General features: G+C 46.2%; 2 protein-coding genes and 1 long non-coding RNA gene across 4 annotated transcripts; 2 read left to right on the plus strand and 1 right to left on the minus strand.

The window, feature by feature from the left end:
* Positions 1–2487: 2487 nt before the first annotated feature.
* LOC107282058 (uncharacterized) lies at positions 2488–3305 on the plus strand. Its single transcript, XR_010734284.1, has 3 exons — positions 2488–2825; positions 2892–2990; positions 3090–3305. It is a non-coding gene; the product is annotated as an uncharacterized lncRNA (long non-coding RNA).
* Positions 3306–11296: 7991 nt separating this feature from the next.
* LOC4345716 (cyclase-associated protein 1) lies at positions 11297–15178 on the plus strand. Of its 2 annotated transcripts, none has more exons than XM_015795346.3 (10): positions 11297–11707; positions 11871–12036; positions 12214–12278; positions 12945–13218; positions 13311–13458; positions 13550–13659; positions 13753–13808; positions 13881–13937; positions 14046–14189; positions 14794–15177. In XM_015795346.3, exons 1-10 carry the CDS (start codon positions 11423–11425, stop codon positions 14878–14880), a joined length of 1392 nt encoding a protein of 463 aa, XP_015650832.1. In that variant the 5' UTR covers positions 11297–11422; the 3' UTR covers positions 14881–15177. The 2 variants fall into 2 exon arrangements, with proteins under 2 accessions (XP_015650832.1, NP_001409512.1); NM_001422583.1 differs by having other exon boundaries at positions 11379–11707; positions 11868–12036; positions 14794–15178.
* On the minus strand, positions 15136–17569 carry LOC4345717 (probable 4-coumarate--CoA ligase 5). Its single transcript, NM_001422582.1, has 5 exons — positions 16484–17569; positions 16190–16388; positions 15844–16057; positions 15624–15726; positions 15136–15523 (listed from the first exon to the last, which is right to left on the minus strand). The coding sequence occupies exons 1-5, from the start codon at positions 17462–17464 to the stop codon at positions 15401–15403; spliced, it is 1620 nt and encodes a 539-aa protein (NP_001409511.1). The 5' UTR covers positions 17465–17569; the 3' UTR covers positions 15136–15400.
* Between the last annotated feature and the right edge of the window lie 5941 nt (positions 17570–23510).

A 23510-nucleotide genomic window follows, 5' to 3' on the forward strand; every position in this document is an offset into this window, starting at 1 on the left:
TTACATTGGTATGATATTTCTGTTAGATAGGTCTTCCATGCATTAGTTATTCAGTCCCTGTATATTTAGATGTAGGTTTTTCATCTATTCCTCGTTGAGCTGCTAGAATATTTCTCCATTGTTTTACTTATCCTGTAGGAATGACCAAGGCTTCTTGACAGCCATTATTAAGGTTGAGTCTTATTTTACCACATCGCTTTTGAGTCAAAGGACATATGTTAAGGGAAACAATGTCAAAATTTCGATCGAAAGGGATAGGTATTCGATGCTTGCGCTAGTTGACGATGTAGGGGAAAATTTTAACTGGGGGCCAAATCAATACATCAGCTTTTGGAAATTGGGTGATGTGTCAACTCAGAGTAAAGTAGAGATAACCACAGATTCACAATTGCTAGATTGGTTGGATAAGGGTAATCAGCACGGGGTTGTCAATATTCATGCCATTGTCAATGATTTTGGTGGTCCATTGCAAGTTGAACCTTCACCAACTAAAAGAAGGTGCCACCCATCTGTGAGGTATTCTATTCCATGTACTCCACCACTATTTACTGACCTATTGGTTGATGCTACGCCACTAACACTGCCTGAGAGTTACAACCATCTTGAGAACTCCATCCAACCAGTACCATCCACCCAAAATGAGAGCACCACCCATCCGGAGAGCACTTCACATCCTGATGATGAAGCCACATCCCCTATTAAAAAGAGTGCAAAGAAGGTTGTAAAAAAGTGTGCAAAGAGGAGGAGCCAAGCCGATGACGATGATGAAGAGGTTCGGGATGATGAGAAGGAAGAGAACGAAGAGGAGGAGCCCCAGCTATGCCCAAATTGTGACCCACTAGAGGTTGATAGTGATAGCAGCTATGATAGTGATGCAGCAGCCTCCTCTGACTCTGAATATGATTGTGATGATCTTGATGACCAAATACATGATGACGATGACAATGACTCTGACCTTGAGCATGTGTTTGCATATGATTTTGATAACCCATGTATTGATGAAGGAGAGGTGTTCGCAGATACTACTACTTGCAAGGAAGCTGTTACACACCATGCTATAATCCATGACTATTCTTTTGAAACTGAGAAAAAGGGCAAGCATAGATTCAGAGCTTTTTGCAAGAAAAAAGAGCAGGGTTGTAAATGGAGGTTTCATGCCTCTACAAGTAAGAAATACTATGGCTGCAAGGTAAATTTGTGCTGAAATGTTCAGTTAATTATTTTATCATTTCATGGTTAAATTTGATGCATAAAAAGCTGATAATTACATTGTTATATGTGCAGGTCAAGGTAAATAGGCCTGCCCACAATTGTTGTTCCATAAATAAGACTGGGGCTGCCATGGCAACAAATAGCTGGGTTGCTGAAAGAGTTATAGATTGGCTGAAGGAGACTCCAACTCTAGGAGCTAGTGCATTGAAGGTCAAGCTAGAGAAGAAGTACAAATTTACAATAGGATATGACAAAGTTTTTAGAGGCAAAGAGAAGGCCCTTGAGAAGATATTTGGGAAGTGGGAAGACAGCTTTGCATTGCTGCCCACTTTTAGAGAGGAGCTTTTGAAGGCACAACCTGGAAGTATTGTCGATATTGATACCGAGATTCATGAAGACCAAGTATGCTTCAGGCGGCTGTTCATAGCTCTGAAACCTTGCATTGATGGCTTCCTACAAGGTTGTAGGCCATATATTGCAATGGACTCAACACACTTGACAGGGAAGCATAGAGGACAGCTGGCAGCTGCTGTTGCAATAGATGGAAACAACTGGCTTTTTCCTGTTGCATTTGGTGTGATAGAAGCTGAGACAACGGAGAGTTGGACATGGTTCGTGCAGAACTTGAAGAATGCTATTGGTAATCCTCCTGGGCTAGCCATCAGCACAGATGCTGGGAAAGGACTAGAGAGAGCTGTTAGTGATGTCTATCCAACTGCTGAGCACCGAGAGTGCATGCGACACCTGTGGAAGAACTTCAAGAAGCAGTACCATGGACCACTTTTTGGTGAAAACATGTGGCCTGCTGCTAAGTGCTACACCAGCCAGCAGTACAACTATCACATGAACAAGATTGCTGAGAAATCTCCTGAAGCTATTGCATATTTAAAAACCAATCACCCATTTTTTTGGAGTAGGAGCAAATTCTCAGAGCTTTCAAAGGTGGACTACATCAACAACAATCTTTCTGAGTCATTCAACAATTGGGTGATGAAGATCAAGGAATTACACATAGTGGACTTATTTGACACACTTAGGCAAATGATAATTGACAAATTTCACTTGAGGAGCCAACTTGCAAGCAAAATGGAAGGAAGAATAATTCCATCTATTATTAAGACACTGAATGAACAGAGCAAGAATCTAAAAGATTACAATGTGGTAAGGAGTAATTGCGATGATTTAGCTGAAGTTTCTGTGGTGTCCAACAAGGGAGTGGTATGGAGGCATGCAGTGAACCTAAAGGCTCATACATGCTCTTGTAGAGCCTGGCAAGTAAGTGGGAAACCTTGTAACCATGCATTGGCATTCATAGGCTCTCTAAGGTTTCCTGACATGAATGGCTATGTGGATGAGTGCTATTCAGTGCAAAGATTGAGGCAAACATATGCTGGGATATGGAACCCAATGACATCAAAGAATATGTGGACATTTGTAGATCCTGGTTTCAAATTGATGAGGCCAAAGTTGAGGAGAAAGCCTGGAAGGCCTAGGACACACAGGATTAAAGCTTCAGATGAGTCTGGCTGTAGAAAGAAGAGGACATGCCCTGAATGTGGTGACAAAGGCCACTTTGCAAAGACATGTCAGGGAGGACCTATAGCTAGCAAAAGGTACTTGTCATCTTTTTTTTTTTCCTTTCATTTGTAAATTGGCTGCTCACTCCAGATTTTATACAGGAAAAGGTCATCTTCATCAACACCATCCTCAGATCAAGGAAGCAATACTCCTGGTGCAACACCTAGGTCAAACAAAAAAAATACTACTGGATCATCCATGTAATTAGTATTTCTTACTAGTTAATTCCATCCTCATTTGCAATCTATTTGCATCTTGTATTCAGATTTAGGTACTGACTTATAGAATTGTTGTTGCAGTGGCAATGCAAATGATGTGTCAACAAGACCACCAAGAGCAAGAGGGAAGGGGAAGGAGAAGAAAGGTTCTGTTGCGGCATCCATTTGATGCGGTTGTCTTTTGGGAAGGTTCTAATGGTCTGGACCATGTTGTCCTATCAAATTGATATGATGTAGAACACTACTATCAGATGTAGTTGTCTTTTGGATGTGAGGATGAATCATATGATGTAAACCTCTAACTGTGTTGGTTGAATTAGCCGAAGCAGCACAGCACAGCACAGGCTGGTACTTGGTACAGTATGGTACCAACTGCATAGTGTGGTACCTGGTACCTGTGAAATTGGAGAGATTTAAGAGAATGGGACATGGGAATCGATATTATCCATATAAGCCGAAGAAAAAAAATCAACAAGGAAATCATCAAGGAAAAAAAAAAGAAAAACGCACATGGGGAAGGGATGCAAGCAGCAGTGAAGCACTGCCATGGGGGGGGTGGTGAAGGAATCAACCGAAGTGGAATGAAGTGCGAGGGGTACGTGCAAATATCGAAGGAAGGGATGCAAGCAGCACCGCCGCTTGGGGAGGCGGATGGACGGAGGGGAGCGGCGGCGGTGCAGCACTGCCGCGTGGGGACTGAGGAGCTCGGGGTCCTCGTCGGCGGGGGCGCGGCAGCGCGAGAGCTGACACGCCACGCGTTCCTGTAGCGCCCGTTCCGTCGTGGCGCCTAGTGGAAAAATTATCTCCTAAAAACCCTAATTGCGAAATCTGTTTCTTTGCTTGTTGTCTAGTGTCCGTGCCATCTCAAGATCTCAATCCCCGATCTATCGTCGAGTTCAATTCCGAATCCAAATCCTTCCAAATCAAATTCCTCCGCAAAAGTCTATTTTGCCTCCCCCGGGGTCGATGGGCCGATTTCCTCTCGGCCCATCTCCCCCTCTCCCCCGGCCTTTCCCCTCTCTCCCCGGCGCCCTCTCTCTCTCTCGCTCTCTCCCCCGGCGCGCTCCCGCTCCCCCTCTCCCTCTCTCCCTCCGCTCCGCCCCGCGCCGCGCGCGCGAGCGCACGTCGCCGCGCCGAGTGCCCCTCCCCCCCCCGCGCGCGTGCGCGTGAGCCGCCCGCGCCGAGCCGAGTCTTCCCTCTCCGCTCCCTCGCTGCCGCTCCCCGCGCTCGTTCGCGCGCGCGCCCGCGTGGTTGCCGCCCGTGTCGCGTCGCGTCTGCGCCGCCCGATCCCGCTGCCCTGCCGCCTGCAGCCGCGCAGCCGCTTGGCCCCGCGAGCCAGCGCGCGTGCCCGAGCCGCGCCACTCCATCCACCGCGCCTCCCGTTGCAAGCCGCGCGCGCGTGCCGTGGTGGCCGACCGCCCGGTCGCCGCCGCCGTCAGCCTCTGCACGCGCCTGTCGCCAGTGTCGCCGCTCCGCTCCAAACCGCCCCGCCGTCATCGCCGTCGTCATCGCCTCGGCCCCGCCACTCCCGCGCTAGCCTCCAAGGGACGGAGGCAGGGCCTCCCTCCTCCCTCAGCCGCGCGCCCCCGCTCACCTCCTCCTTTTTCCCGAATCGGCAAAGGGGCAAGCCCCCCTTTCTCCCCCTCCTTTTCCCCTTTTTCCTCCTCGCCGGCGTCATCCTCCCTGTCGCCGCTTTGGCCGCGACCGCCGAGCGCCAGCTCGCGCCCTTGACCGCGCAAGTCGGTTCCCAAACCGACATTGCCGCCCATTTAAACCCCAGCCTCCCCTTTCCCTTCCTCTTCCATTCGCCTCCGTGCCATTGCCGTCGCCCCCGTGCTCTGTCTCGCCACCGCCGTCCTTCGCTGAGCGCCGGGAGAACCGGTGCGTTCGAGGACGCGGAAGGGGACTCCGTTCTTCCTCCTCGCTCCATCTCCCCCCCCCTTAGTTTTCGGTGGTAGCACGAGTAGACTCCCCGTAGCTAGCCGGCGCCGCCCCAACCGTTGCCGTCGCTCGCCGTGTGCTCGCCGCCGTCGCCGCTCGAGCTCCGTAGCACCCGCACGTCGCCAGCCTCGCTCGGCGTAGCTCCGTCCAATCCGACGCTAGCATCGAGTTCCCGTAGCCGCATAGATGCTCTCACAGCCGGGAATCGACCCCTCGTGGCCTCGTCGCCGTTTCCCTCTTCCCTCCCCGCCGGTTGTTGCCGCCGCGATTCGCCGCCGTCAAGCTCCCTCCGGCGAATCCGAGCCGTTGGCTCGTCTCCCCTCGTCCTGTGCAACCACCCGGTGTGCTCGCTTTCGCCTGTATCGCCGTGGTTCGCTCCACCGTTCGCCGCTGTCGTCCGCCGTCCGTTCCGGCCGGCGTCGTCGTCTACCTCCCGCTAGCCCACGTGGCAGCCACGTAGGCGCCACGTCGGCGCCAGCTCAGCCGAGGACGGGACGGGCCGACCCCGGTCAGCCCCTCCCGTGCGCGCGTTCCACCGCGAGCCGTGAGGCTGCGCGTGGGCCCGCCGCATCCGCGTTCACCGCGAACCGCGCCTGTGCACCGCGTCCCTCCCCGCCCGCGCGCGTGCGCCGCGTGCTCCCTCCGCACGGTGAGCCGAGCCGCTGACAAGCGGGTCCCACCCGGGACCACGCGTGGTGAGCCCGGTCCACCGGCTCCCTCTCTCTTCCCCGCCCGCGCGCGTTCTGGGCCGCCTTTTGGGCCGTCGGGCCCAGTTAACTCGGCCGGACCGCTCCATTTCCCTTGGGCCGCGCCCTAGCCGCCCGAGGAAAAGTCTATCTTCCCTCCCTCATCCTTTTCTTTTTCCAAAAGGGTTTAAATAAATCCTTTTTCCTTCAGACCAAAAATCCAATAATCTTAGAAATTCAATATCTTCCCAACCGTAAATCCGATTGACTCCGTTCAACTTCCAAAATTCCCCAAATCTCGAGATCTATCTAATGGCACGCTTAGAGGTCATTAATAGGGCTTTATTTTCGCCGTTTGTTGAGTTGTCCCGTTTCGCGTGTAGTTTCGGAGCCCGAAGACCCGCAGTGCGAGGATTTCGAGGATCAAGCTCCGGATCTCGAGCAAGGCAAGCCACCTTTGAACATCTTGAGCCTATATTTGAAATTTAATTATATTGCTTGCAAAATATTATGCATTGATAGGATCGCACTTAATCGGTTGTCCCGTCTGCAAGGCAGATTGGCGGACCTGCCTAATTTGTTGCATTTGATCCTTCCTTTGTTAATTGTTATACCATGTCCCCTTGTAACCACCCAGTTGCGCCTCGATATTCGTGCACTCTGTGCGAGTATCGACGGACGCTTTCAAACTTAAAATCTGAAAAACAACTTGGGTAAAACTTGGGTTTTACAAAAGACTTGGAAAACCCGACGCCTGGGTCGGTGCTTGCGAACTAAATGAATTTCCAAAACCGCGGACCGGGGAACGTACCGGGTGTACGGTTTTCCCGCTCCCGCACTTAAGGACCGATTCCTTGAAATTTCATCCGAACATAAGACAAGTACGACCACATGGGTGGAATGGGACACCCCTGGCTGAGTAACTAGCTTATCAGGGGAGCCATGATGCCGAGAGACATGTGGATTTGCCGGGGTGGTGTCGGAGAGGACCCCCTTGGGCTTCCTGGCACAGTATGGTCTGGGACCTAACCTGTTGTTGGTCTGGGACCCCTCTCGTCGGCATATGGTAAGCCTGTGTCGGCTTTGGAAATGCCTTGTCATGAAAGCTTGGAGGTCTCCCGACGTGGCTGATCCCCACGGGCTGGGCGATCCGGGTTAGTAATGTCGTGTGGGTAAAGTGTACCCCCTCTGCAGAGGTTAACTAACTGTTCGAACAGCCGTGCCCACGGTCATGGGCGGATGTGAGGTGATTCCTAACGTAGTTTTGTTTGACTACTGCTTGTGAAATTGCTGTTGTGAAAAGGGGTTTGATGTTTGAAAAATCTGTAGCTGACGGGATCAGCTAGGCCCGGGTGGCCGTTTGAAAAGTTGTTGGCCCGGGTGGCCGTTGAAAAGCTGTTGGCCGAGTGCCAACCTTGTTTTAAGATCTAAAGACTGATACATTGCACATACTCCGACCGGACGGGACGCACTGTCTCAACCGTGTCGTTTGAGAAGCACTCACTTAGTTGTTTCAGAAAAGAGTTCAAATAAAATCAATTGCAAAAATACCAGCCTTTCTTTGAAGCCTGCATTAAACACTTATTTCCCCTGGCTTGCTGAGTACTCCTGTACTCACCCTTGCTCTATATAAATAACCCCCCCAGTTGCTGAAGAAGATGAAGCGGATCCTGCTGATGACGAGTTCTTCCAGGAGCAAGCCGGTTACGATGAGTTTTAGGGTTTCGGCCTAGTTCCCAAGTCGCGCCTGTGTTGTTTGGTCCAAGCCCTGGCTTCCGTTTCCCTTTTGTAATGCAGTTGTGAGCTCGGGATCTGTCCGCAGCCCAACATGACTGTACTCCTACTCTATAATAAAGAGACCTCTGTTGCTGTGATATTCTATCTTCCTGTGATACCAGCACTGTTTCCTGGGACTGGTATCGATTAACAGGTTAATTTGGAGCGTCACAGGCTAATTCCAGTCGGGACTAGCTCGGGGCGTGACAGTTCCTGAGCTGGCAAAGGAGAGCGGGCCGAGCGTCCTCCACACCCAACGCGCCACCCTGCACAGCTAGCCGCCATCGTCGCCTCCGTGCTCATGAGGGTGGTAGTCAGAGAGAGAGAGGGAGAGGGAAGGGGAAGCGACAAATAAGAGGATAAGGTGCTAGATTTTTATTTGTAGTAGTTATCCCGTGTGTACGGGATGCTGTTGAGTAGTTTTTTTTTTGTTGGATATAAGGCTAGAGCAAGCCTAGCCTAATTTGGCAAGGTTAGTTGTTTGGTACCATTAAGAAAATCTTGCTATTAAGGATAAGATAACACGAAAAGACAAGAAAAAGGTAGCTTACGAGGGAGAGCCGATTCGGCTTGTGTTCAATGACGACCCTTTCTTGTGTGATCCTCAATTAGTTAGACACATAAGCCTAACAAACATCAAAGAATCGGTTTACTTTACTAGACTATAGTTCAGAATAGCAAACAACGAAATGTACACAATATTATTAGTGTTACACGCAAACAATTAAGAATATAACACTCAATGGCTGAGCATGGGTCAAACACATGAAACATTTATATTAAAGTTACAAGAATTACCATAAAAGAATGGCATATACTCCCTCTGTTCTTAATTAAATAAGTATAGTTTTAATTAGTTAAAGACATATTAACTTATTAAGCAAGATATTAAAAGACTAACTATAGTTTTAGTTATTAAGTACTCCCTCCGTCCCCTAATATAATGGATTTTTGATATTTTATATAACGTCCCACCTCTCCGAGGCCGGGCCTGTTTGTTCTCACTCATGCGCATGCTTGTTTACATCTTGCAGCTTTCATAGGTCATAGACTGCCCTCACAAACCAACATAAGTCTTGTCCTCACTCATGCTCACTCGGGAGAATTTCCCAATTAGTCACCCATCCCTAAATTGACTAAGCATGCTTAACCTCAGAGTTCTTTAGAGATCGACTTCCGGAAAAGAAGTTGCAACTTGTTGATATGAGTATTCTATTAATCCTATTAAGCCCTGAGTCGGGATGTCACATCCTCACCCCCTTAAGAGAGATCGACGGACGTCGATCAACCCCAGACCCAGTGCCAGCACATGTGCCATGCTGTGTGACCACTCCGGGTTCACACCAGCCATGCGCACCATGCCTGTGCAACTGCGACACACGTGCCCGTGAAACCGCGAGAGTCGGCTCTGATACCACTTTGTAACTTCCCGCCTCTCCGAGGCTGGGCCCACTTATATCTGGCAGCTTTTATAGATTATAAACTGCCCTCACAAATCAACATAAATCTTTTCTACATACTTTGTCCTCACTTTTTTTTAAGCAAAGCTCGCGTGATGGTGCTTGCGGTCGACGGTGAGGAGTTCACACTTGACACCGTGGGAGAGCTCAAAGGCGATCTGCCGATTGCAAATCTAAGATACACTCGGCCGGCTCGAAGGCCGTGGCACAGCTTGTGCACTACTAGGAGCTTCAATTCAAGCATCGAATAGGAGCTCGTTCTCACGATGGTTGAATTAATCATGTGTTGAAAAAATACAACGACTACATCATCCACCAAATATATATGCTGGAATTTAGGGTCCCTTTGATTCGCAGGATAGGAAAAACATAGGAATAGAAAAAACGTAGGAATTAAAGTAGTATGATTCTTCAACCCCGTGAGAATAAAAAACACAGGAAAAGATGAAATGTGCCCTTTAATAGTGCTATAGGAAAAAACACATGATTTCTCTTCCAAAGAGGTCAGACCTCTTTCTTTTTTTCCTGTGAAAATGAACTAAAGGGATGCAATCCTTAGGAATGTTTTCTTTCATTTCCTATGAATTAAAGGCCTCCATAGGAAATAATCCATAGGATTGTGAATCCTATGGAAAAAATCCTATACCGATCCTTTGAATCAAAGGAGCCCTTATCCTAACTCGGCTTGCAATGCGGAGCTTATCTTGACTTCTCTCATGTCAGGCTTGCAACGCGGAGGTTATCTTGGCTTCTCTCATGCCATGGAAAAAAGAGAGGGTAAGGGTGTTTATTATCAATGGCAAGGTTGATCAGCCCATCTATCATATCATATGGGTCACTTCAATCTCTACTCTCTAGTTACACTCATAACACCGAATATATGATAACAAAAGCTACTTATAGCTTGTTATTTAAAACTATGACAAATTCAGGAATTCAAATCGATATTCCGGAAGGGGCAATTGGGGACAGGGCATAAGAAATGCTGACATGGAAACAAAATAAAAACTTAGGGGGAGAAATAGAGGTTGCTACACATTGGACGTCCGATATTTAGCAAAGGATCGGACGTTGTTCACCCACATACTACTATTTGACTGCATGCAAAAAAAAAAAAGAAAGAAAGAAAAACCATCATAGTTAAGCTGCTATGCTCCAAGCCTATACCCTACTCTCGTGCATGTCTCTCTATTCATCTTCTCTACCAATAAACCTTTAAACTATTTTTCCTTCTAAATTACTTATCCGATGTACCATCCGATTTCACCATTGTGTTCATTACAATTAAATCTTTACAATAAGGTCTCACTTAGCTATATTTCTGATAAAATTTATAAATATGATTATATTACTAATTGAAACATTTATATATTATACGAGAAACAACGAGTTATAATTATTCAAAGATCAGAAAATATTCATTGCAACATCCCAAGCAACACGTGCAACATTTATAAATGAGTTAGTGAAATATTAGAAAATACTTACTAGAACATCCAATAATACCACGTGCAACATTCACAAATAAACTTGTGAAATGTCAGAAAAATATTTATTGAAACATCGGAATAACGCCATGCAACTATATGTGTTTTAGAAAAATCAACCTTTGTTTTATCACTTGTACGGATAACTCAACCTACTTTAGAAAATGTTTCAGATATATGTAACTTATAAAAATTACTAAATGCAACAATAACCACCGTCACATGAAACACTAGGTCCCAACTACTGAAACATAAAAAAAATATGATGCAACGTATTTGCAAATATTGATTTGTTAAAATTTTATATCATTCTTAAAACATTAACATGCAATTTTTGAAATATAAAAAAAATTATTTGTTGAAACATATAAATAGATCACGTGCAACAATAACTATATAAAAATTATTGGCTGCAACAATAACCATCATTACATGAAACATTAGGTCCTACCTAGGAAAACATAAAAATATATATGATGCAACATATTTGCAAATACTTTATTTTGTTAAAATTTTATATCACTCTTGAAACGTCAAGTTGTATTTTTTGAAACACAAAATATATTTACTGAAGCATATAAAAAGACCACATGCAACATTATACCTGAATCAATAAAACATGAGTAAACACTTATTGAAACATTGGAATAACATTATGTCATAAAAACTATCGGAATATTGTCATATGAGATTTTGTTATAAAGAGTTAATTATAACAAATCCAATGGTATAATTAGTTCATAATTCAGATAAATAGTTTAAGAGAAAATACCATTTAAATTTTGAATCTATGTGACTTGCATAAACACTCCATTTGCTACATGCACTTGTCACGCCACTACTACTCCTTTGGGTTGGGGTGTCCCATTTTTCCTTCTTCGATGATAAGCATTTTCAGGGAGAAATGCTTGCAACTTCTGTTGGCTCAGGTACGCACACATGTCCACGTGCCCGGCTCTCCCGGCACCGGATCAACTTCCGCCATTTTCTCTCGCTCGCCTCGCCATTTCTCTCTTCTCAAATGCCTTAGCGATCCGCAGCGCACGCACGCACGGACGGACGCCATGGACGAAGCCCTGGTGGGCAGGCTGGAGGCCGCGGTGTCCCGGCTCGAAGCTCTCAATGGCGCCGCCGGTGCCACGGCGAGAGGCGGCTACGGCGGCCAGGTCGACCACGCGTCGGCGCATGACCCAGCGATCCTGGCGTTCGACGAGCTCGTCGCCGGCGCCGTCGGGAGGGTGTCGGCGGCGGCCGGCAAGATCGGGGCGGAGGTCGCGGAGGTGACCAGGGTGCTGGAGAAGGCGTTCTTGGTTGGGAAGGACCTTCTTGTCAGGACCAAGCAAACTCAGGTGTAAAAAATTGCCATATTTCTTTCTTTCGTTCTTTTAATAGATTGCAGATTCACATCGAATTCGTCGCAATTCGCACCTATTTGTTCACGCATTTGAGGATACATTGGCATTGTTGTGATTGATTGCGTTTAATGTGTTCGATCGCTTTGACACGCAGAAGCCAACCGTGGATTCCATCGCAGTATTCATGGGGCCTCTGAATGAAACAATATTGGAGGCAAATTCATTGGCAGAGGGGACAAGATCGAGCCATGGCAACCATCTGAAAGCAGCCGCCGGTAGCCTGGCCGCTCTGGCGTGGATTGGGTACACCGGCAAAGGTTGCGGTTAGTGTCTAGTCCCAACCTTTCGGTAGGCTAAGTACTTGGTAGTCAGAAAACTTCAAACATGCATGCGCCATTGCGACAATACATGTTCAAGTTCAATCCTGCAAACTGATGTTTTTCCTCAGTAAGTGGTTTGATAGTGTGGGGGCTAATTGGTTTGTGGATTTATTTTTTCAGGTATGCCCCTTCCTATTGCTCATGTAGAAGAGAGTTGGCAAATGGCAGAGTTCTACAGCAATAAGGTCAGTAACTTCAACTACAAGTTCTGAAGTAAAATAGCGGTACACAGCTCGTCGTGGTCTGGTTCTGGTAAGGCGGTAAGGTGCTTCAAATTGGAGGCAAATTACAATGGTGTAGTATTACTGTTTTTAACATAAAGAAGAGGATTGATGTCAGTTTGAAACAACATTATAGATCAAGAACAGACATTCGGTTAATGCCCATGATTTTTCCTTTGTTCAGAGATTTAAAAGAACCAAGAAACTGAGCAGTCCTTTTTATTTTTTTCCTAGAGTGAAAAGCAGAATTACAGTAACACGGCATAGGCACTTCCTTTGTTCAAGACTTGAGAAATAAAACATTGACAAAACCTTTTGATGAAAAGATGAGGATACTATGCAAGTGTGCATTGATTCCTGCTTCATACTTAATCGATGACGGGCGTATTTATACGGATTACTTATTGTGGGAAATTAAAATTACATTTTTAAAGTCTTGAATAGCCAAGATCCAATATCTAGTGTAGTGGTAGGGGTGTGCGGCTTCAACCTCGTGGTCCCATGTTCGACTCTTGACACGCTCACACTTTCTTCTTAGTTAGTTCCTCCTTGGTTGTCCAGTGTGTTTCAGCCCGGCGAAAAATCTTGAATAGGCTTAATCTTACTAATATCAAATGAAATTACCTTCAGGTGCTTGTGGAGTACAAAAGCAAGGACCCTGATCATGTAGAGTGGGCAAAAGCTCTAAAAGAGCTCTTCGTGCCTAGTTTGCGTGACTATGTGAAGACATTCTACCCTTTGGGCCCTGTGTGGCAACCTCCTGGGAGTTCAACAAGCAAAGCACCTTCTGCTCCCTGCCCTCCTTCTGCATCTCTTTTCAGTTCTTCAGCTCAATCATCACAACCAAAAACCGGAATGTCCGCAGTCTTCGCTGAAATCAGCTCTGGGAAATCAATGACACAAGGTCAATACATTTTCGTGTTGGATTTCAGTGACCACATTTTTCATTCTCAATTTATGTACTCTATGTGATGAGTAGTGCTTCATCTTCTACAGGTCTTAGGACGGTGACAGCTGACATGAAGAGCAAGAATAGAACGGATAGAACTGGTGTTGTAGCTGCTGAAGGAAAAGAAGCTCATAAGAAACCCTCCTCTAGTTCAACCAAATTACCTTCTAAATTGGAGCTCCAAATGGGTCGCAAGTAACTGCAGTTTCCCTTTTTGAATTATTGTGTCCAGAAATATCAAAATGAATGAAAGTAATCTCACATCATTTACGCCATTGTCTATCAGATGGATTGTTGAACATCATGTTGGCAACAAGAACTTAGTAATTGAAGATTGTGATACCAAGCAATCCATATATGTATTTGGATGCAAGGATTCTGTGCTACAGGTCAAAGGTATTTCGGCGTCAATCTACTTAAAGAACTTACATGAGATGCATTATTGTTGACACGAACTGATTAAGCATGCTTCTCTGTATTGTTTTGCAGGAAAAGTGAACAACATAACTATTGATAAGTGTAGCAAAATGGGATTATTGTTCAAGGTATATTTCAAAAAAAGTAAAGCATCTCTAATGCATATTGATTTCTTTACTAATTCTCTTCATATAATTCAGGGTGTTGTCGCTGCTTGTGAAATTGTGAACTGCAACAGTATAGAGGTCCAATGTGAGGTAGATGAGATCTGCTTTCTTGATATCCAATATTTTGTTGAATGGAGTAGTTTGGATTTGGTCTCATCGATGAAAATAGCCTCATATGTAATTTACTTAATTATGCAGGGCTCTGTACCAACTATATCGATTGATAACACTTCTGGCTGCCAACTTTATTTAAGCAAGGAATCTTTAGAGACATCTATAACAACTGCTAAATCTAGTGAAATCAATGCTCTTGTTCCAGATGCAAACAGCGACGGCGATTGGGTGAGTACTTCTCTAAATTCTTTTCATTCACCATTTGATTCTCTTCTATTTAAATTTGGACTATAGTTAGATCGTGTGAAGCAAGTATAAGTAGCTATTTATATATTTTTGGTTTTATTATTCGTTTCATGACTCTCAAGATTCAAGGTTTCTAAACCTTATTTTCTCTCTTTCTGCATAATAATAATTATACTGTACTTAGTCTTAGAGAAAGAAAGCAGGAACTTTTTCTCCTTAAGAAAAGAATCGTAGAAAGGTACCCAAATCAGAGCCACTCAGTCTTAACCTATGGGGAGGTACACCCACAATATCCTACCAATTGAGCCAAGGTCAACCACTTTACTTGACACTTGAAAAGTTGGATTTCTAGAAATGTGGAATTTTTGTCTTCATATTGTACCATAATGCGTGCCAATTCTGCCTGTAGCTGATAAGGCGTAAAACAGCTTATCAGCAACAAAAATATAATTTGTGAGTAGAAAAATTATATCCGTGTCCTTAGCAAAATTCGAAAATTAAGTTTTGAATTCAAATTTTGGCGACGGCTTATAAAGTGAAAGGCAAACAATGTGAGGCCTGAGTCATCTCTTTTTAATATTTTCAGGCCGAGCATTCCTTACCCCAGCAGTTCATTCATGCTTTCAAAGATGGGCAATTTACAACATTACCAGCATGTCATTCAGGCGGCTGACCTACTTCACCATCAACGCCTTTCATTATTGGAGTTCGTTTTCTTTTAATTGTTTAAATTAACTAACCAGTTACCCTTCCATCCTGGTTTGTACATAGAGCAAGCCAGTCCTGTTCATTTGGCTCAGGTACTGCACATTTTCCTCTACCACAACGTATTAATCCTACAGTTCCAACTAGGAAGAATAATCTTCTGTCAGGCTGTATGCAATTCAGTAATTTTGTAACTGTTCTACTGAATGTAATAGTACTCTCAAGTCTCAATTCTCCAACAAATAAAATGGCATCAATTCACTTTTACACGGGTGCAACAACAAAAAATAAAAATCTTTGCGACAAATTTGTGTTACTGATGACCGATGAGATCACCTCTCAAACTTTCATGTATATCCAGAGGGCGTGTTCCTTTTACATTGCTGACTACATCATGTTTACATTTCACTATATCTTTTTAAGTATGATCAAAACAAAAACCAAACAATAGCTGGATATCTCAGGCAAGCTAGCTCATGCCAGTTTCATCAGCACGCCGGAATTCCAGCAGCCAACTTTGCTCTCAGATCCTTCCTCAAAATCTTTCCCGACGGCGCCTTCGGGATTGCGTCCACGAAGAAGATCTTGTGCAGCCTCTTGTAGAACACCACCTGATTATTCAGAGATAAACCCAGCGTTCAGTTCACCTCGATGCTAAGGTTAATAATTAGTTTGCAGAACCAATATTCTTGATCGATCATGATCTCTCACCTGCTTTGCGACGTACTGCTTGATCTCGTCGTCGGTGATCCCCGAGCCGTCGCGTGCGACGACGAACGCCACTGGGATCTCGCCGCAGGAATCGTCCTTCATTCTGCATCGTTGAGAAAAATTCAGCCATTCAGTCGTCAAGCCGATGTTCAGAGCCTGAAATTGCGAATGCCAAATGCGCGCGTGGCGAGGTTGATCATGCCGGAGTCCGGATACTTACGGGACGACGGCGGCGTCGGCGACGGCGGCGTGGGCGATGAGCATGGCCTCGAGCTCGGCGGGGGCGACCTGGAAGCCCTTGTACTTGATGAGCTCCTTGAGCCGGTCCACGATGAAGATCTCGTCGTCGTCGTCGACGAAGCCGATGTCGCCAGTGTGCAGCCACCCGTCCTTGTCGATCGTCTTCTCGGTCGCCTCCGGGTTGTTCAGGTATCCTGCACGTACGCACACGCAACGCGCCAAGAACCGGCGACGAGTCAGCTTCGACCCAGTCAAAATTTGCTCCGTTTTTTTTCGAATGAAAGTAAACTCAAAAAATTGTGAATGAATTTGGGCAGTGTGTGTACCTTTCATGATTTGTTTTCCCCTGATGCAAATCTCCCCCGGCTGGTTGCGCGGGAGTGACAAGCCGGTGTCCGGGTCGACGATCTTCAGCTCGGCGTTCCGCACCACCGTGCCGCACGCGCCGGACTTCACCGGCGTCGGCTCCTTCGCGAACGCCATGCACATTGATAGCACCGGCCCTGCCTCCGTCATCCCGTACCCCTGCTCGATCAAATTCACATCAAATTTCCACTTGGATGTTGTTGTTGTTTTTATTGTTTGATTTGGTCCTTGTGTTCGTCTAGTTTGGGTTATACCTGTCCGAGGACGGCGTTGGGGAGCTTGGCGTGGACGATGTCCTGAAGCTCCTTGCCCATGGGGGCGGCGCCGGAGATGACCATGCGGATGGAGGAGAGGTCGTGGCGGTCGAGGGCGTCGCTCTTGGCCATCTCGACGACGATGGGAGGGACGAGCGGCGCGATGGTGACGCCGTGGCGCTCCACCAGCTGCAGCATCTTGACGGTGTCGAACCGCTTCATGACCACGATGGCGGCGCCGGCGCGCATCCCGCAGAGGAGGATGGAGTGGAGGGAGTAGACGTGGAACATGGGGAGCACGCAGAGCACCACGTCGTCCTCCCGGAGGTGGAGGTTCGGGTTCTCGCCGTCGACGAGCTGCGCCACGCTGGTCACCAGCCCGCGGTGCGACAGCATCACCCCCTTGGGGAGCCCCGTCGTGCCCGACGAGTAGGGCAGCGCCACGGCGTCGTTGGCGACGTCGATGGCGACCTCCGGCAGCGCCGAGCCGTCGGCGGCGGCGAGGCCCGCGAACGACGCGCACCTCTCGGCGCCGCCCCCGGTGGCGACGACGGTCACGCCCGCGAGGCCGCTCACCTTGGCGACGAACGCCGGCTCGGTGACCACCACCGTCGCGCCGGACGCCGCCACCTGCTTGGCGATCTCCGGCGGGGTGTGCAGCGGGTTGGCCGTGGTGGTGACCGCCCCGAGCCGTGACGACGCGAGGAACGCCACCGCGAACTCGACGGAGTTCGGCAGCAGCAGCATCACGGTACTACCATGGCAAACACCAATCGAGCTCAACCCAGCCGCCACGCGGCGCGACAGCGCGTCGACGTCGCCGAACGAGAGCGTCTCCCCCGTGGCGCCATCGATAAGGCATGCCCGGTCGCGGCGGTCGGCGAGGCGCTCGAACACGTAGTCGTGCAGCGGGAGGTGGTCCGGGATGGCGATGTCGGGGAGCCTCGAGCGGAAGACGAACTGCTCCGGCAACGAACCCATTCTTCTTCTCCGGCGACGGCGACAGCGGCGGCGGCGGCGACTACCTCTTCTCCGGTGGGTAGGTGAGCGGAATGGAAGTGCGCGTGATGACAACTACCGATTCCTGAGGAGTGGAAGCAGCTGGAGAGCTCGGATTTATAGTGGAGGCAAATGGTGTTTGGTGGGGGAGCTCGGAATGGTTGTGTTTTTGACTTCTTGAGGAGGACGAAGACCAGATCACCGGTCCTTCTTCCCAACCCATCTTCCTTATTTTACACACACACTTTTCAATTAATTAAATGGTGTATTTTTATAAAAAGTTTGTATACGAAAGTTATTTAAAAATTAAATTAATCTATTTTTTTTAAAAAAATAGTAAATACTTAATTAATTACTCGCTAATCGCTACTACGTTTTCCGTGCGAGCACTTAGTATTAGGAACAGGATTCCCAACACACCCCAGATCGCCGGTCCATGTCCAAAGAGAGTGGTCGCTGCTGTGCTAGGACAGTGGCTAAGTTAAATTAAGAATTTTATTTACTCTAAACTAATCCAGCAATTGGGCAACATGAACAATACATTTCACACTGTACAAAACGTGCACCTGAGCGTGAACGCATCTTTTGCTCAGCTTGTGAATCAGAATCTACTTGTACTCGCCAAAGAAAAAAAAGGATCTGATTTTAGATTTTGGTATTCAATTTTATGGTTAAGTTTAGGGATTACCTTCGTAGGTTTCAGTGCTTGGCTGTTGGGTCTGTTTTTATGATTGCTAATAACACAAGTAAAATATTTATCTAAACTTAATTCTTAAAAGGAAGATGTAAAATCAATTTGGATTCAACATGGTAGGATTTTCACTCCTATAAATAACTCTAAGAGCGAAGTCTGAAGTGAAATTATGAAGTAACCCAACACCGCTTCACCTCTTTAATTTATTTGTTTTACATCATTTTAATCCTCTCTGTTCTTTTTTAGATGGAGTAGTCCTGCTAAACAGGTCCACATCTACTCCACTCCAATGCTCATCCACTCTACGCGTCCCTGTACCACATTGTGTGTCATTCAATAGGCTGGTAACTATTGTTTTTTCTCAATAAAATCTTCTTTAGATTTAGCACATCCACACAATACATATTTAGAAACAAAGAAGCACTCCGTTAGCAAGCTTGAGTACCCATTTATGTCATGCACTTTATCCATTAGCAAGCTTGAGTCCAGATGGAAAGAGGTTACTAACTCCGTTCTATAATAGATGTCGCTTTGACTTTTTCTTGCAACGTTTGACCATTCGTTTTATTTTAAAAACTAGTGCAAATATAAAACATGATAAGTAATACTTTTGATCATAAAACAAGTCACAAACAAAATAAATAATAATTTCAAAATATTTTGAATAAGACGAATGATTAAACATTAAAATAAAACTTAAAGCGACAAGCAATATGGGATGGAGGTAGTATAATACAAAACCTGATCACATCACTAAAAAACTAGGCCAAGTGAAGCATCGCCTAAAGACTTATTTTTGGAAGAAAAATCATTGGACCTATGTGTGGATTTTCATGAAAATAGTATGGTTCCACGTAAATCAGATATTCTCATATAGAACCTCATCATTTGCCATAAAAAGAATTATTTATTGCAAAAATTTTAATTTTTAAAATAATTTAATTTGTTTTTAAATCGCTAACGACATATATAATACAATTACCTACAAATTATTTCTTGTGCGCTAATAAATCGTTTTGGCTTGTAATCAGAGCTCTTCACCAACCGATGAGACGATGGGGCTTGATAAGCTCAACAAAGGCTGAGTTTAGTTCAAAACTTTTCCTTCAAACTTTCAACTTTTCCATCACATCAAAACTTTCCTACACACATAAATTTCTAACTTTTCTGTCACATCGTTCTAATTTCAACCAAACTTTCAATTTTGGTGTGAACTAAATATACCCAAAAAAACAAAAAACTACTACAGTCAAGAAACCATCTGTGCAGTACACTTTGGCCCTGTTTAGATTCCAACTTTTTTCTTCAAACTTTCAACTTTTCTATCACACCGAACTTTTCTAAACACAAAAACTTTCAACTTTTCCGTCACATCATCACAATTTCTTCAAACTTCTAATTTTGGCGTGGAACTCAACACACCCTTTGCTAACTAAATCCACACGAACGTGTTCTTACAAGCAAAAAAAAAAAAACCACCTGAACGGTTCAGTGCACAGTGGCTGAGTGCTCACCGGGTCACTCCTCACTACGCTGTACGCATTGCCAAATGCCAACCACGCGTTCCATGCGTGCATAGTGTAGTAGTATCATGTGCGAAGCGAAACGCCCCTGCTCTGCGTCGTTTGCCCGGTTCCATACTTCCATTAAACGGGACCAGTCCAAAATGGAGTTATGGTTGGTGGCCGTTTGACCGAGCATCTGGAGCCGAGCTACTACCACCACGGCACCACCAATCCCCCCACACCGCACCACACACACGCGCCGACGCGCGACACCGCCCTCGGTCAGCCTGGTCCTCACCAACCGTGCGTGCGTGCGTGCGTGGGAAGTCGGAAGCATCCACGGTCCTGTGGCCTCCTTGGGGCTATGCGTCCAGTAGCGCGGTCTAGCCGGTCTCGGGTTGGTGTGGTGTGCGTGCCGGTTTGTGACTTGTGAGTGCGTTGAGGCGGCCGGCTCCGGTCGATGTGGGTGACGAGTTTGACGACAACTTTCTGCAGTTTGGACTTGCTCGCGGGCGTTGCTGTGGTAGTTGGTTGGTACGGTGCTGGTGGGAAGCTGGTCGTAGCCGTCGGATATTTGGGGGGGTGGTATTGGCAAATCGTGTCCGTCCGAACTGGGGTGTGGCGTCGCTCAGACTTTCACATGGCTACCAACCCACTTTGGTTTTTCCTTTCTATGGCCGGGTTTATTTCGTTTACCAATTTTTTTTAAGTATACAAACACATATTTGAAATATTAAACGTAAACTAATAACAAAACAAATTACAGATTCCGCCTCTGAACTGCGAGACGAATTTATTAAGCCTAATTAATTTATCATTAGCAAATGTTTACTATAGCATCACATTGTCAAATCATGGACTCAAAATATTCGTCTCGCAATTTACATGTAAACTGTGTAGTTGGTTTTTTTTCGTCCACATTTAATGCTTTATGTATGTGTCCAAAACTTTAAATATTTGATGTGGTGGAATTTTTAGAAGTTTAAAGGGAACTGAGCACTGTCATATACCCTATAGTGTGGTTAATTTTTCTTTTCCGAATTCGGCAGGCAGGACAGGAGGAAGGGAGTGGGAACACGAGGGATATTGCTTGAATCTCAGCCGTCCAATCAGAGGTAGTTTTGAGATTGACCGTGCTATAGTTCCACGCGCACAGTAATATTGCCTTGACACACATTTTCGTTGTTCGATGGAAAAAGTCCATGATATAACCCTAAACTTTAGATAAAAGTTCAACAAACACCTTGAATTTTAAAACCGGACATATAACACCTAAACTTTATAATATCGTTTCTGTAATCCTTTATGGTGATTTTACAAAATGTCTATATATTTTGCATACAATGTTGGTTGCATATATGTTGGATGAGTTTTACTATGTGATATGCACATTGAACATAGTACATGTTAAATCTTCACTTAAATGTCCGTTTTATCCCCTTATCTCACACTTATATAAAGAATACTAGCATATAACATCACTACAGAGTACTAAACTTTATGATATGTAAGGGCCAATGATTATGATATGTAAGTATACTATGTTAGTATTTTCAAAATCGCCCGATTAAACTTTAAAATTCGTACAACTAAGGTCCAAAACCACTTTAGAGGCAATATAAACAGTATTATAAATTTTATGGATTGGATATCTGGTTTTAAAATTTAGGGTCATTATATGAATCAATTACGGAGATCCTGTCGGAAGGAGAAGCATGCTCGTTGCTTCTCTTTATTTTTGAACTGACAGGTTCATTGATCCACACACATTTTGGTTTGGGCTGCAATGCTGGCAGCAATGTGGCCTAGAGTTAAATGTGTTTGGGTCTCACTTGGTTTACTATGGGTCGAGTTTAGGCCTGCGCATGAAACAATGAGCTCGAATCTTCTCACTTGTTTTTTATATGTCTATTTTACCTCCCTCAATTCATGCCCCTTTTGAATCGCATCCCTCAACCGTAGAACCGGGTATAACCTGTCCCCTAACTCCCAAAACCATTGCAAATCCCCAAGCAGTTTCGTCCGACGTGGCAGCTGACTTGCTGAGTCATCAAATGGGACCCACTTTATCAATGGCCTCCACCTCATGCCATATTCTCTCTCCCTCACCTCTCCCCACTCTCTCTTTTATCTCTTCCTCTTCTCTCACCTTCCATCATCACGAGGGAGGAGCTTGGCAGCCAGCCGGCTGCACCGCACGTGAGGAGGAGCTCGTCGGCATGGTGACGGCCGACACCCTCGTCTATCTCCTATGACATCCTGACTCGAGCACGTAGAGTAGTTGGGAGGACGGCGGGGCGTCATCCAAGAAGGGGGAGGAGGGGATCTTAAGGGACGAGGCGGAGGCCACACAGGCAAACCCATCTATGTCAGCTGCGGCGACGGCTGTCGGGGAGACCGGGGGGGGGGGAGGGGTGGCGTGACCATCGTGCTTTGTCCCGCTGCCGCGGTGTCCATCCACGGCCTGTCGGCGCTATCCACCTGAGAGAGAAAGGGTAAAGAGGGAGGAGAAAGGGTAGCTGACACATGGGGCCGATATTTATTTTTATTATTGTACTCACTAACATGTGGGTCCTATTCCGCCGGCAAGATGAGCGGCAAGGGCCTCTTCCGCCGGGCGCCACCATGAGATAACTGGTTGAGAGAGATGGTGATTAGGGAAGAAACATGAGGAAGAAGAGAAGAGGGAAGGAGGGTAGAAGAAGAAGTCTCACCGTCACGTTAGTTAAAATCAGTCTCAATATATTCTTAGAATTATATTTACACTGGTTTTGCCGTTAAGAGACGTAATTGAAACTGAACCATTAGATGAGGGATGTAAAGTGATCTTTTCCAAACAGTGGAGATACATGTGTATGACACGTGGCTTTTACGGCCGATTGTCATTCAGAGTGTTGCAAAAGTGAATATTGATGGTGCTTTTGCCTGCGACAGGGGAAGCAGGAACGGGCATTATCGTCAGGAACGGGCTTTTGTGATCCTTTCTTCTTGGATTCTTCTTGGAATATAATCAGGAACTGCCAGTCCGCAGAAGAGGCAGTCAGGCAGAAGCTCTTGCGTGTATAGATGGAATCCGGCTGGTGGCAGAATGGGTGAAAGTACTAAGGGTATAAGTGGGGCGGGCTGTGCCGCTAACCCGCTGGGTTGGCCCGCCCCACTAGCCCACTGACCCACATATGCTAACCCGCTTTCAAAGAGGTTGGTTGATGCGGGCGACCCGCTTTGCCCAGCGGCGCCGTCACCCGCCCCGCGACGCTAGGCGGAACGCTTGCCCTCGCCGAGAGCGCCATCGTCCTTCCTGCTTCATCGCAGCTACCGCGCAAACCGTCCTCATTGGCTTTTGCAACATTCATTGCTAGAAACATTTTTGAAACGACAGCTGCATCAACCCATGGCCATGGCGGCCAGCCATAGCAGGTAGCTACTTAGAAGAAACATCATCATCCACGTATGTATTTTTGCTCGATTCAACTTGGGGATTGAGGGATTTTGGTCTGTAGATCATGGGACACGATGTGACGCGGATTGTTCAGCTAGACGAGCACCAAGCCGAAGGAAACATAAAATCCCTACCTGGAGCATGTCACCCCGGAAAGCAAGAAGATGATACCGGTAGACCGGCTAAGTTTGCATAACCTTCATCAGCGATACCAAGCACAAAAATGGAATGAATGGGCAACGTGAAATAGTATATACCGTGGATGGAATCTCACTGAGGCGATCAAGAACTACATCGAACACTTGACAGCACTAGGAAGACGGCAACCTTCCAGAGTTCCAGTGCTAGCGGAAACGGAGTGACGGTCGAGCTCTTGCATTCAAGGACATC

Source organism: Oryza sativa, chromosome 8 (assembly GCF_034140825.1).
Source record: "Oryza sativa Japonica Group chromosome 8, ASM3414082v1".
Classification (NCBI taxonomy): Eukaryota; Viridiplantae; Streptophyta; class Magnoliopsida; order Poales; family Poaceae; genus Oryza; species Oryza sativa.

What these genes read in the sequence shown, in the direction of transcription:
- LOC4345716 (NM_001422583.1), top strand. Translation starts at nt 11,423, where the DNA reads ATGGACGAAGCCCTGGTGGGCAGGCTGGAGGCCGCGGTGTCCCGGCTC. An exon ending in TCAGGACCAAGCAAACTCAG is followed by an intron (nt 11,708 to 11,867) that starts GTGTAAAAAATT and finishes TTTGACACGCAG; the next exon opens with AAGCCAACCGTGGATTCCAT. An exon ending in CAAACAGCGACGGCGATTGG is followed by an intron (nt 14,190 to 14,793) that starts GTGAGTACTTCT and finishes TAATATTTTCAG; the next exon opens with GCCGAGCATTCCTTACCCCA.
- LOC4345717 (NM_001422582.1), bottom strand. Translation starts at nt 17,464, where the DNA reads ATGGGTTCGTTGCCGGAGCAGTTCGTCTTCCGCTCGAGGCTCCCCGAC. An exon ending in GCCGACGCCGCCGTCGTCCC is followed by an intron (nt 15,727 to 15,843) that starts GTAAGTATCCGG and finishes TCAACGATGCAG; the next exon opens with AATGAAGGACGATTCCTGCG. An exon ending in AGCAGTACGTCGCAAAGCAG is followed by an intron (nt 15,524 to 15,623) that starts GTGAGAGATCAT and finishes CTGAATAATCAG; the next exon opens with GTGGTGTTCTACAAGAGGCT.